Below are 12,984 nucleotides of genomic sequence, written 5' to 3' on the forward strand. Positions count from 1 at the left end.
TAAAGCCTTTTATCAGATCTATGTATTATACATATTTGCTCCCAGTCTCTCAACTTGCTTGTCTTTTTCTCAATGATATCTTTGGATAACAGAAGTTCTTAGTTTTGATGACGTCCGATTTATCAAGTCTTTATTTTATGACTCATGTTTTTCTGTGTCCTGTGTAACAAATTTTTGCCTGCCTAAGTTGCAAAGATAGTCTTCTGTGCTTTCTTCTAGAAGCTTCATAGTTTCAGCCTTGACTTTTAGTTTTGTGACCCAACACCAATTATCTTCTATGAATGATGTGAAAGAGGAAGTGAAACACACACTTCATTAGGTAGGAAGCTTAATTAAATTAAGTCATTTAATTTATGCAGAGGAAGTGAAGAAGGAAGAGGAGCGAAGCTTAATTTTTACACGTTTGCTCTACCTCTTTTCAGCCTTTTTACAGCTCATTTTACTTCTTTCCATTACTCACAGTTCCAATGCTCGTCCGGCCCCCACAGCTGCCTCTGCCTGAGGAACTATTTGTGGCCCCTTCATTCTGAGGGCTTCTCTGTCCTTGGCCACTCCACTTTGTGTTTTTGCCTCTACCTTCCCCAGGGAGGCTTCCAACTCCTTCCCCCTTGTCTCTAGTCTTTCCCTTCCAGTTCTCTGTTATTTGAGCATCCTATCCTCTCTGTCTCTTTGTGGGTTTTCCCCCTTTCTCTTTTGCCATAAAAACTAGGGACCCTTTCTTGGTAAATATATGTCTTCTTACCTCAGGCCCTGGTCTACTCTTCTGCCCTATTTTAGGCTTCTTGGGACTTCATTTATGAATTATGACCATGTGACACAGCCCTTAACCCCTTCCCGTAAGTGCTAGAGTCACTCTGAGTCATCAGGCAATTTTTAGACTAAGTCAACTGTACCTGCTTGTTGAGATTCTTGGGCAGATTCATTTGTCATTTTCTGGGTTTGTATTGAAATATTTGGGTCAAAAGATGGTTCTTCTTTCTTTGTACTCATCTGCTGTCCATTAGTAAGATACTGTTGAATTCCAGCTCCAAGTAGGGTGGCACCTGAATCACATTAGGAATATTGAAGAATTTTTCTCCTTTCTTACGATACACCTCTTTCACTGTTTACTAATGTCTACTACTAACCCTCCACTATCCTATTCTCATTTCCCCTACCCTCATAGTAAATGAATCTCTAAGCATATTTTTATATATGCTTTTAATGTATACTTTATACTTTTATCAATTTGTCTTTGTTCAAAAGAATAAGTAGATTATTAAAAGAGAAACAAACTTTATAAAAATGTATGACTACAGCCCTAGCTGGTGTAGCTCAGTGGATTGAGCGCGGGCCTGTGAACCAGACAATCGCCGTTCGATTCCCAGTCAGGGCACATGCCTGAGTTGCAGGCCGGTTCCCTGCAGGTCAGTTCCCAGCAGGGGACATGCAAAAGGCAACCTTACATTGATGTTTCTCTCCCTCTCTCCTTTCCTTCCCCTCTAAAGATAAATAAATAAAATCTTTTTTAAAAATGTATGACTACAGTTAAAAATGTAAAAGTGCATAATACCTGAGATATATATCCAAGTTAAAGGATATATATTCATGGCATTCTACAAGGCTGGTTATATTCTTATGTTTTTTCTTACATTGGCTATTTTGAAGAAAAAAGTCAACATTTAACAAATAAATACATTTGTTTTAGACAATTTGGCCTACGATGATGGCCTTTTCTTGGGTTTGGAGGCTGTTTCATTCACTGCTACTCTAATCTGAAAACTAACTTTTTGTTCAGTGAGTGTTTGAGGGAAAACTAAATGTTCAATTGTTGCAGTCAGATATACATTACTGGGCCACTTTATGCTGCAAATTTAGTTCTCTGCATAAATTAAGGCATTTAATTCTTAAACCAACATTATTTTAGATGTAGATAGAGATACAGGTTCATGGATGAGAATACTTGAACACAGAAATATTTGAACACAGAACACCCAAGTAAGTAAATGGTAGAGCCAAGACTTGAAGCCCAGCTGTGAAGCCTCAGAGTCTTAGCTCTCAGCTGGTGTGGAGGAGAAGGTGTGAGTCCTAGATAGGCCAGTGCCCAGTGGTGAGACCTGCATGCATCACTAACTATCCTCGCTCACACCTCAGTTTCTTCTCCTGAAAAACAGGAAAAACAAATCCCCAGTGGCAGCACCTTTAAGAAGATCAAGTGAGATGTTACTCATAAAGGGATATGACTAATATGAAGGGGTACAGTAATTTTACAAGAGTTCACAATATTCAGTATTAATGTCTAATATGTGCTATAATTTAATGATTAATTGTAACTAATAAATGAAAGGATGATTGAAAAGTTAGAATTGGTGGTTATTGGTCACAACCTTACATAGCTCATATGTGAGCATTAGGGTTGATCTATGTGAAGTGCTGATCTTATGCCTAGTGGGGCATAAAAGTAGGTGTTGTTACTATCGTCACTGTTAAAGTTATTACTGCCCTTTATTCTCTTCCCTTTTCCCTTTTACTATTCTATTCCCTTTTACTCCTTTTTCCCCTCTCTTCTTTTCTGCACAGCACCTTCTATATTCTCTTCTACACACAACTACTACTTACTTGCTTCCTCTCTTTTCTTATATTATGAGTAATATTTACAACATTTCTTTCTTTAGATATACCAAAGTCTTTCTTTTTGGACTTGTTACAAAGGGCCGAACTCTTACTCCTTCACAGATTCAGTGAATTCCTAACTCATACATACTACGGTCAGTTCTCTCCTTAGTTCTTTCTGCCTTATGATCTCAGCAAGATCTTCTCTCTTGGGCGTATGTCCCCACTTCGCAGGTGTTACATCTGCCTGAAGATATTCTTGGGTTCCATATCTGGTTGGTTGATCAGGAACCCATGCAACTCACCACTGCTCTGGTTTCCCATCTCCTCCTGCATCTCTTCCCCAGAGTACACTCTCCACTCAGGAGGCTTGGTCCCCTGATCTGTGATCACTTTTTGCCTTAGTAGATGAGAAAACAAGTTTCTATCAAGTCCTAATTACCTTGTCCACAGATGTGTTGGGAGTTGAGCATCTCCTTTGTGTCTTCCTCATCAATAGCTTGGTAATTGAAGTACTCGAGAATCACTGAGAAGAGGAAGGAAAAGACAATTAGAGGTTTCAGGCAGTGACCAGGAGCTGCATCTTACAATTACATATCCAGGTATATTCTGGACTCTAACAATTCAGAGGGAAAACTTCCAGCACTCAGGAAATCCTAGGTTTGGGGGGGTCTTGCATGACCTGTGACTTGATGTTGCTCCTGGAACCCTATAACTGTTCCACACAGAGATGAACATCTCGAGGTTTAAAAATGATGGACAAGTGGACAACTTGCAAATCATGGTTAAATCCCTTCAAAATGATCAGGGAACAGTGAAAGCCCATTTAAAATAAATAATATATGTGGAATGTGTTTTGTAAACTCTACACACAACAGGAATAGGGAAGAAGCACAGAGGTTTGATTTCTTCAGCAGAAAGATCATGTTTATAGAGAAATAGATCAAGATACAATCAAGATACCGCTTTCACAAACCAACACATCCCATTCTTTACACTGACTCCTTTTACTTGTTCTCTGTTTAAAAATCTTTAATGATGCTTTATCTCCCAAGTTATAAACTTTAAATTCCTTGGCAAAGAGGGTTCAGAATTAGCTTCTTAGCACTCTCATCCATACTGTCTTTTTTAGCCACAGAATGCTTACATCCCCTTCCCCTCGTTTGGCCTTCTGCAGCTTTGCTGGCTGCTCCTCCCTCATGTTGGGTATGTGCTTACAGTCTCTTCTGACTCTTCATTGTGCGTTTGGAGAAGTAAGCTGGCACAGAACTTCACTTAATGATAACTTTTCTAATACAAGGGAAATCTTTTCATTTTTGAACATTTCTGCAAATATGAGAGAGGGCTTTCTTCTTTGCCACAAAAGAGCATAATTCAAATCTTCCTCCCCACCCCCCAAAAAGTGGAAACTGAAATATTATGGTTCTTAGCACCAAATTCAGGTCCTGCTTGAAGAATCACTTGTGGGCTTTGTTAACCTCAGGTCATGCACACCGTCTTATCTCATGCGTACCATGTAGCAGTCACCCAAAATAACCATCAAATATTAATGAAGAATGAATGAATGAATCAGTGAATGAAATTAACTTGAATCCCCAAATGTCATGGAATGCTATAATTACCATTTTGGAAGCTGCTGAAAACCTCAAGTAAAGCAGGATAGGCCTCCAGGTTAACCTTGCTGAACAATACCTCCAGAACTGTCTTGTCAAATCTCTTCTCCAGTTCACTGAGAACGTTATACGCCACGGCCTCCACGGGGACCAGATTTCTACAAGCTTCTTGAAAATGCTTAAAAAGATTGAAAGGACAACTTTGTAGGCATGCATGTATGAGTCATAGAATATTCAGATTGTAAATAAACTATTTGTTCTCTTTAAAATGTTACAGTGTTACATATATTTAGATGACCACTTAAATCTTCTCCACCAGAAAAATAGACTTATTTTGTGAACCTTACTCTTTGACATTGATGTACACTTCAGAGAGCTACTTTGAAGAATAAAAGTGGGTTCAAAGTTGCATATCATGTGGGGCTCTAAAGGTCTGACCAAGAGGCTTCGGGAGTCGTTTGATTGGTAAAAGGTGGCCACTTCAGTGACTAGACAATACCCTGCTGCCCTCTACCCAGGACTGATCTGCCCTGAAGTCCCAGGAAACCAGACAACCACTCTCCCCTGCTGTGTACATGGCCAAAGGGCAATGAAACAACAAAACAAACAAGCAAGCAGAAAAAAAAACAAAGACACTGAAATAGAGAACAAGGGGATAGTGACCAGAGGGGAGAAGGAAGGGAAGTTAAGGGGAAAAAGGGGGAGGGATTTGGAGGAACAAATAGGAAGGACACAGGGACGAGAACTAAAGGGGGGTGGAAATGGGAGGGAGGTGGGGAGCAAGGGGCAGGGGAGGCTGGGATGGGAAAAATAGACAAAAAACTGTACTTGAAAAATAACTAAATAAAAATATATATATATATATAAAAAAAAAGAAAGTTCATAAATAAAGAGAAAACTTGTCCTCAATATCCTTAGGAAGACCCACTGCTAAGCTTCAGCTACACTATCGGGCTCCAGAGTTGTCTAAAGAACAAGAAATGATTTGGAGAGAAGGCAGTAAGCATGTTTTCAAATTTATCCTAATGCGACACAACTTCCCTGTGAGTTTCAATAATCTCAGATTCAAGTGTGTAAAATAAGAGGGCTTCGTAGTGAACTGTTACCAAACTCACTTGTTTGCATTAATTATAGTTATCTGTGTCGCATTGTATGGCTACACCTAACATGGTCTCTACCTACGGAGCGTTCCCACTTCCAGTCCTGCCACATCCTCATCCCCATGTCCCTCCACCAACATTTACTGCAGAAAGAGGAATGTTTTCTGTGGCTCTGCTTCTCCTGTCACCTTCTCAGGTACAAGGCAGTGGAGGTCCACACTCTGCACCCTGAAATTTGCAGGAGTACAAGAAGGGCCTCTTTACCAAGAGGGGCGTCTCCTCACTTACTTCAAACATTTGTTCAGGGAGAAAGCCTCGGTCCCGTAGACCCATGAAAAGGGGAAATGGCTTTGTTATTGCACTTGCAATCTCCACCTTATTTTCTTTGAAGAACTTGAAAATGAACTCATAGAGAAACTGCTCCTCCACATTCTGCTCCCCTGGGTTTGGGTCCCCAGGGAACATCCTGAAAAATAAAGACATGATGTGAATGTAGACACTGGGTTTCTAAGAGGCTTGTGGGAACTGGAAGACATTAGGCATGAAAGATAGTCCGCGGAGGACTGACACACATAAAATACTGTTCTTGTGGAGAGACCACAAGAAATGGAATTCATTTACTTAGAGAATAATCAAGGGTGTGAGAGAAGAAAAACACTGAGCTTAAGACTTGTACAATGAAGTGAAAGAGTTCACCCTGCACTACTCAAAACTATTGTAAAAAGACTTTGGCCTGAACCCTCTAGGAAATACATTGAATTTTTAAATGTTACAGTCTTTATAGGAATTGATATGATATTGTGATGGTTCATATCACAATATCATATGAATCATGATATTATTCATATCAATGTTCATATCATATTCAATATGATATGTTTAGGGACAAGAGGGTGTTTAGAGACAAGACTAACATTTAACTTGGTAAACTTTGAATAAGCAGTTTGCCCTCCATAATGAGGGTGGGCTTCATCCAATCAGATGAAAGCATGAATAAAACCAAAAGACCAGCCTCCTGGAATAAGAAGAAATCTTCCGCCAAACTGTTTTCAGACTGAATACAATATCAGCTATTTGGTCTCCAGCCTACTGACCCACACTACAGATTACTTCTTCATCAAAGTACATGAAAATAAAATTGATAAACTAAAAGGAAAACTAGATAAACTGACTACTGTTGTTGAAGAATTTGCAGAAGGAGTAAAGACAAGGTATATATAAAAACGAGCCATTTTAACAAAGCTACTAAAAGTACTGACATGAAAGTTGAGACATGAGAAAAGACTCCATTCTTGTTTTAAGAAGTCTGGGAACGTAAATGTTTTTGAATTTTCCAGTCCCTGTCAAAGCCAAGGTATACATCTAGACCTCCATATAAACCTCTGGTTATCCTCACAAGGGCTCACACACACACACACACACACACACACACACACACACACCTGACGTTCATTATGTAGGCGACTAGGGGTACCAGATTCCTGGTGCCCATCTTCTGGACATCCTGACATCCATCATCCATCCTAGCAACTGACTGATAACAGCTCAGAGTCCAGACTTGAACCAACCCAAGAACTAAGAATGCAGGACTGATAATTCTCAAGAACATACTTTTTACTGTAAGAACTTTAAACTTTTCTTCTCTGGAACACCTCTGGATTTTTCCCTATATTTTCAGTTTGCAAACTCTAAGATCCCTGAATAAATTTTTATATTTATTTATAGCCAAACCCTCCAGATTTTTTGATATTGTTTAACAACTTCATTACCACTCTTTTAGTAGTTGATAGATCAAGCAATCAGAAGGTCAGTAAGAACATAGTTGACCTGAACAGCACCATCAATCAAAATTTGATCTAATTGACATTTATAGTATTCTCCTTTCAACATGAACAAAGTACACATACCCCTTGAGCTTACGTGGTATATTGCCAAAATAGGCCATATTCTACACTATTAAACAGATCCTAACAAATTTAAAAGGAGAGAAATCATCCTGGCTTGGCCCAAAAGTCCATTACGTTTTTTTCTGTATGATGGTTCTAGTAGTGCTTAGTTGTCTTTAACTTCATTCAAAACAATTTTGTTAGATTATATTGTGACAGCTGTCATATCAGTGTGAATTTGAAAAAAATCAAAATTGGTGAATTTTTGTGCAGCCATTTTAATATTGGAGATGGAAGAAAACATGCATTATTTTCAGAGTATTATGTTTTATTACTTCAAGGAAGTAATATCTGCAATTGAAACACAAAAAGATTTGTACAGTGGAGGAGGAGGAGGAGCTGGTTGAACACGTCAAAAGTGGTTTGTAAAGTTTCTTGGTACTATTGACATTTTCACCAAATAATTCTTCACTGTGGGGCTGTCTTATGCATTGCAAGATGTTTCACATCACACCTGGCCTCTACCCACTAGAAGCCAATTGCAGGAGATAGACAACACACTCAAAATATCCAAATGTCTAAAGTTATCGGTGAAAATAAAAAATGTGTCTTTTATTTTATGGGAAAAACAGAACGGAGTTTTGGCCAACCCAATAAAAAATATGCTCTCATATGATAATAAAGTAGAAATAACAGAAAATAGCTGTAAAATCTCACTCTTAGTGAGACACACTTGGAAAATTAAACAACACACTTCTAAGATCAAAGAAAGAATTCTCAAGAGAAACTTAGAAATACACTTAACTAAAAAATGAAAACACAGCTTATCAAACTTATGGGATGCAGCAAAAGATGTGCTTAAGAGGAAAATGTATAGCATTAAAATGCATCTATTAGAAAAGAAGCAAGATCTAAATCAAGAAATTACCGCCTAAGAGAACTAGAGAAAAAAGAGAAACCAGCTTAGGGCAAGCAGTAGAAAAGAAATCATATGAGTTAGAGCAGAACTTGGTGAAATTTAAAATAGGAAAACATTAGAAAAAAAATCAATGAAGCCAAAGGTGATTTTTTGAAAAAAATCAATAAAGTTGACAAACTTTTCACCAGGCTAACAAAGAAAAAAGGGACAAGACAAATTACAAACATCAGAGACAAAAAAAATCACTATTCATCCCATGGACATTGAAAGAATAATAAAGAAACAATACTACGGACAACACTATGCCTACGAATCTGATTTTTAAAAAATTAAATGGACACATTTCTTAAATCACACAAACTACCAAAACTCAACAAGGAAAAATAGATCCTCTGAATAGGCCTATATCTGTTAAAGGAATTGAATCAATAATTATTAGCCCCTCCCTAAAAGAAAGCACCAGGCCCAGACGGTATCACTAGTTAATTCTACTAAAGCATTCCAGCTAAGGTCTCTTCCAGAAAACGGAAGCAGGGGCATCACCTTGTAACTCATTCTATGAGGGCAGCATTACCCCCACCCTCACAATGGCCTTCTTGGTACCCAGCTAGTGCCAGGATTAGCCCCAGCTCAGAGTCCAGGATTGCACACTGTTTTAATTTTTACCAACATGAATATATGGGTGCATTTATCTTGCATTTTTTCCATTATATTTTATTTCTTTTATCTTGCATTTTCAAAGACAATTTACATCTTTCTCTAACCAGATGGGTATCACATCCCAGAGAAAGGAAAGCAATGCTCACTCCGCACACTGTCACACAACCTTTGTTGGGCCCCACCTATTTTCACTTCCTCCTATCCAGTGTCAGAAGCACTGAATTGACTCTCAGACTTTGAATAAAACTGGTTCCCAGCCTACCGGGAAACTAGAAAAAGCTTGACAAAAGTCAGGCATTTGATTTGGATGTTAGTTTTTCTGAAAAGACCTTTTCTAGGGAGAGTTGTCTTTGGGTGGGGACAGAGGAGGCATGTGGGGGAATGGGAGGGTTCAAGATTGTGAGGAATCACTGAGCTCTGAGAGGCTCAGCTGCACGGCTATTGTATAGAGACAGAGTGACGTGGCTCCTGTGGCCTTAATTCCCCCATTTTAATTTTAAAAGCCTGACACGCTCCTTATTTACTTATTTGCAATCTCAGTCTCTTGCACACCTGGGGAGTGAGGCTGGGTAGACAGAAAGAACAAGGTAGATGCCGACCTTACCAGAGATGAAGGACAGTAGAGAAAGCCAGGACTGACCTGTGGTTGAGATCATTGCCTCCACCTGCCATCTTCTACTGCTGGCCCCCTGTGGCCATGGAACTGGACTAGAACCTCGCTTGGTCAGGCGGACCAACACTGTCTCTCTGCCTTCTTCCTTCCCAGAGCTCTAATGAGGACGAGGATGGCTACCCATTGAAGGATCCGTCAGGCGCGGCACCCACAGGGTGAATGAAAAGTGAAATGGCTGATCACTGTGACGTGTCTGTCCCTCCTCCAATCCTCAGGGCTGTTCTCAGCCCCAGGAGGAGGAGCAAGGCCAGATGGAGGCGGGAGATGGGGCCATTTGTTCAGACAAAGGAAATTTGGCGGGCAAGTCTAATTAACTCAAAGGAATGAAAGTTGTTTTAAGATGAGGCAGTACCGTTGTATTGGGCATTAAGTGAATTTCACTTTTGTCCTTCCCCTTGCTGAGGTGGGGTGAGAAGGGACATGAAATATTTCAGATCCTCTCTCAGGCCCAGGGTGCTGGCCAGGCACCGTGGCAAGCTTCAGACTGGACAGGGTTGGCCCAGTGCGCAGAGCTGGGCCTGAGGACAGTCCAAACGTTCAGCATTATGAAGCGGGGAGGATGCTCTTCAAAGCTCTGGAAGGCAGCCAGAGTCAAGAGAGAACTCTCCCAACTCCTGCAAGCAGAGGGGAGCGCCAGGTTTGGGCACAGAAGCTTGGTGTGAAATTCTAAGACTTCTTGAATATGTGAGCACTTTCCAAATGCAGCCAGAGTTACTAGGAAAAAACTGAGCTTCAGCTAGTCACTGAAATCTTGAGGAGAGCTACAGCCTTCTCATCGGATGGGAGAAGGTTTAGAACTGAGATTACCTTGGCCTTAAACGTCAAGGTGATGCTAGTTAATTAACCAGTGTGTCGCATTTATGTTTGTACATAATGTTTTCACTTATACCCAGCCCTCATTCTGTAAAGGATTTGAAGCAATGTATAACTTTATGTTGATACATAAAGTTAAAAAATTCTCTGGAGAGAATACCTTTGCCAAATCAATGGCCACATACCATGAACCTGAGGCTGTGGGATGACCTGGGCTGGGGAATCTTACTGCCCCAACAGCCTATTTTCTTATCTCTTTAGAGAATTTGGCAAAGGTATTCTCTCCAGAGAATTTTTGGCAAAGGTATTCTCTCCAGAGAATTTTTTAACTTTATGTATCAACATAAAGTTAAAAAATAAAGAAATGGGAACAATGTGCAAATAAAATAAATACCAAGAAACCACAGGATAAAAATGCAGGCAGGACAATGGGTCACGGACAGAAGTGAAGAGGAACCAGGTTATCTGTAGAATCCAGGGCCTCGGTCACAGCAGAGACCGAGAAGCAAAGCAATCCCACTTCTTCTGGCTCACTATAATGTGTTCAAGATTTTGCCTATATATGTTTGCAAAATATAGAAGGCAGGGATTCCTACCCCTCTGCCAACTTTTGCTCTTTCTTTTCCACCAAAAGATTCTAGGACAGCAGGCAAGGTCTATGTGCCCAGCTGCTGCACAAACATGTCTTCCTCTCTCTCTCTCTCTCTCTCTCTCTCTCTCTCTCCCTCCTTCCCTCCCTCCCACATGTCCCCCCATCTCTCCCTCCTTCTCTCCCTATCTTCTGACCTTGTAGGGCAGAGGAGCTGGTAAGCTGAGCCTCTGTTAGGCACCACCATCCTTGGTTCTCAGCCTCTATGGGCCATGGTGGTCCAGACTACATCAGCCAGTCTGGTGTCCTTTTTCCTCTCTCTCTCTGCCCTAGGCAGCAGGCCACCACTGAGCTGGGCAAGCACAAAGTCTTTGGTGCTCCTCAGTTGACTAGTGGTGAGACTGGGCTGGAAGGGGTGTTCCTGTCAAGTTTATCAGTAAGCCTACTTTGCAGTAACATGCATTAGCCCAGATGACAAGGAGCTGGAATTTTAGGTTCTGTTTTCCACTCTCTTGTTTTTCTCTACATTCACTAGAGAGTCATCTTTTCCTTGCATAGGACCCATAGGGTAAAAAACACTGGCCTGCCTCCTTCCTCTGTCCCCCTCCCAGATTTAGGCCAACTGGGTGATAATCCTGAAGGCAAGCTGATGTTATCTTTCTACCTGAAGGATTTCTCTCCATTGTGTTTATGTGCCAATATCTGACACTTGGAATCAGGGAATGAATTGCAGAGTCCTGATCACAATCTGGTGTTACAAGTTATTTTGCTAGCTTGCCCTTGCTTACTAAAGTCTAGCAAATCCCCATCTTAGAATGTTCATGGGATGCTCGTGACTATTATGTCCAATTAGGTCAGACAACCAGTCCCAGATTGGCTGCATTTCTGTGAAGATCTGTTACCTAGAATTCCTCTCTGGTACCAATTTTTTAATCAGTTGAGGTTTTGAGGTACAAGTAACTTAATGGACTCTGGCTAACTCAGCAGAACATCAATTTCTTGGCAGTGTATTCACTAGCTCACAGAATTTATGAGAAAGCTGGAGAACCGAGATAAGAAAATAGGCTGTTGGGGCAGTAAGATCCCCAGCCCAGGTCATACCATCTCAGGTCATGGTATGTGGCCATTGACTTGTCAAAGGTATTCTCTCCAGTCTGATTAGAAAGGAGAATCAGAAACAGTTTTCATTCTCACACAACAGATCAGCGTACTCATTTACAGTTTTGCTTAGGAGTGACGTTAACTCACCTGCCCCTTCTCATAATATAGTTCAAAGACACCTGGATCACTCGGCCATCCCACAGACCACCAGTCTGATTGATTCCATTGACAACGCCGTGGTGCTCAGACCGAATGGGCAGGAGGTGGCCAGCACACCTGCCAAAGAGTGATACATTACTGACTTGCAGCAACTGAAATAAATCTCAAAAGTATTGTACTAAGCAAAGGAAGCCATAGATGAAAAAGCACACTCTGTATGTTTCCACTGACATAAAACTTGAACACAGACAGACTCCATAGTGACAGAAAGCGGAGCAGGGCTGCCTGATGCTGGGGCTGCAGGGGAGACACCTGCAAAGGGCAACTTTCTCCAGGGGTGGTGGAATGGTCTCTGCCTTCACTCTGGCTCCGCACTCGCCCCCTGCCCACCTGCCGGCCTAGCTCCCTGCCACCTTCCAGCCCAGAGGGCTGCCTACCTCTGCGTAACTTCAGTTTATGTTCAGGTTCCCTTTATTTCAATTTTCTTAGGTAATGATTTTATCCTGACAAATGATAGGCATTTCTGAGCCACCTCGCTTCCCCTTGAGTTGTGTGTTAGTTTTTTAAACTCTGGCAGTTTCTAGTAAATGTACTCAGTTGCGTAGCCAGCACCAGCACCACAATGCAGGGGTAGAACATGCTCCTCACCCCAAAAAGGGCAGAACGACATCATGGGAAACAGAGGTAGGCGAGGAAGCAGACCCCTGGCGGCTTCTCAGTTCCCCTGGACCCTGGGACTGGACCCTTACACCTCTTCCCCTCTGTGACCCCTCCTGGGCCGGTCCATCACTGTCCACTAGGTAATCTCCCAAGTTTCCGCGCAGGGGCGGGGGGTGGAGCAAGGCTGCCGGCACAGCCTTCGGCTTCCTGCACTATCTG

General features: G+C 41.4%; 1 protein-coding gene across 2 annotated transcripts in view; it reads right to left on the reverse strand.

Annotated features, from left to right (window-relative positions):
- The window catches only part of SP140 (SP140 nuclear body protein), a 131,350-nt gene extending 118,380 nt beyond the window's left edge, over positions 1-12,970 (reverse strand). The window contains exons 1-6 of one of the 2 annotated variants that reach the window (XM_053663411.1): positions 12,754-12,970; positions 12,094-12,222; positions 5,594-5,771; positions 4,215-4,383; positions 3,035-3,118; positions 894-1,043 (exon numbers count right to left, since the gene is read on the reverse strand). In XM_053663411.1, the coding sequence (XP_053519386.1) occupies positions 894-1,043; positions 3,035-3,118; positions 4,215-4,383; positions 5,594-5,771; positions 12,094-12,107 (595 nt within the window). In that variant the 5' untranslated portion in view covers positions 12,108-12,222; positions 12,754-12,970. Of the gene's footprint in view, positions 1-893; positions 1,044-3,034; positions 3,119-4,214; positions 4,384-5,593; positions 5,772-9,410; positions 9,626-12,093; positions 12,223-12,753 lie in introns of those variants that run through there. The other variant, XM_053663394.1, reaches the window with a different exon arrangement.
- Between the last annotated feature and the right edge of the window lie 14 nt (positions 12,971-12,984).

This window comes from Artibeus jamaicensis, unplaced genomic scaffold, assembly GCF_021234435.1.
Source record: "Artibeus jamaicensis isolate MK-2021 breed Jamaican fruit bat unplaced genomic scaffold, CSHL_Jam_final contig_1015, whole genome shotgun sequence".
Classification (NCBI taxonomy): Eukaryota; Metazoa; Chordata; class Mammalia; order Chiroptera; family Phyllostomidae; genus Artibeus; species Artibeus jamaicensis.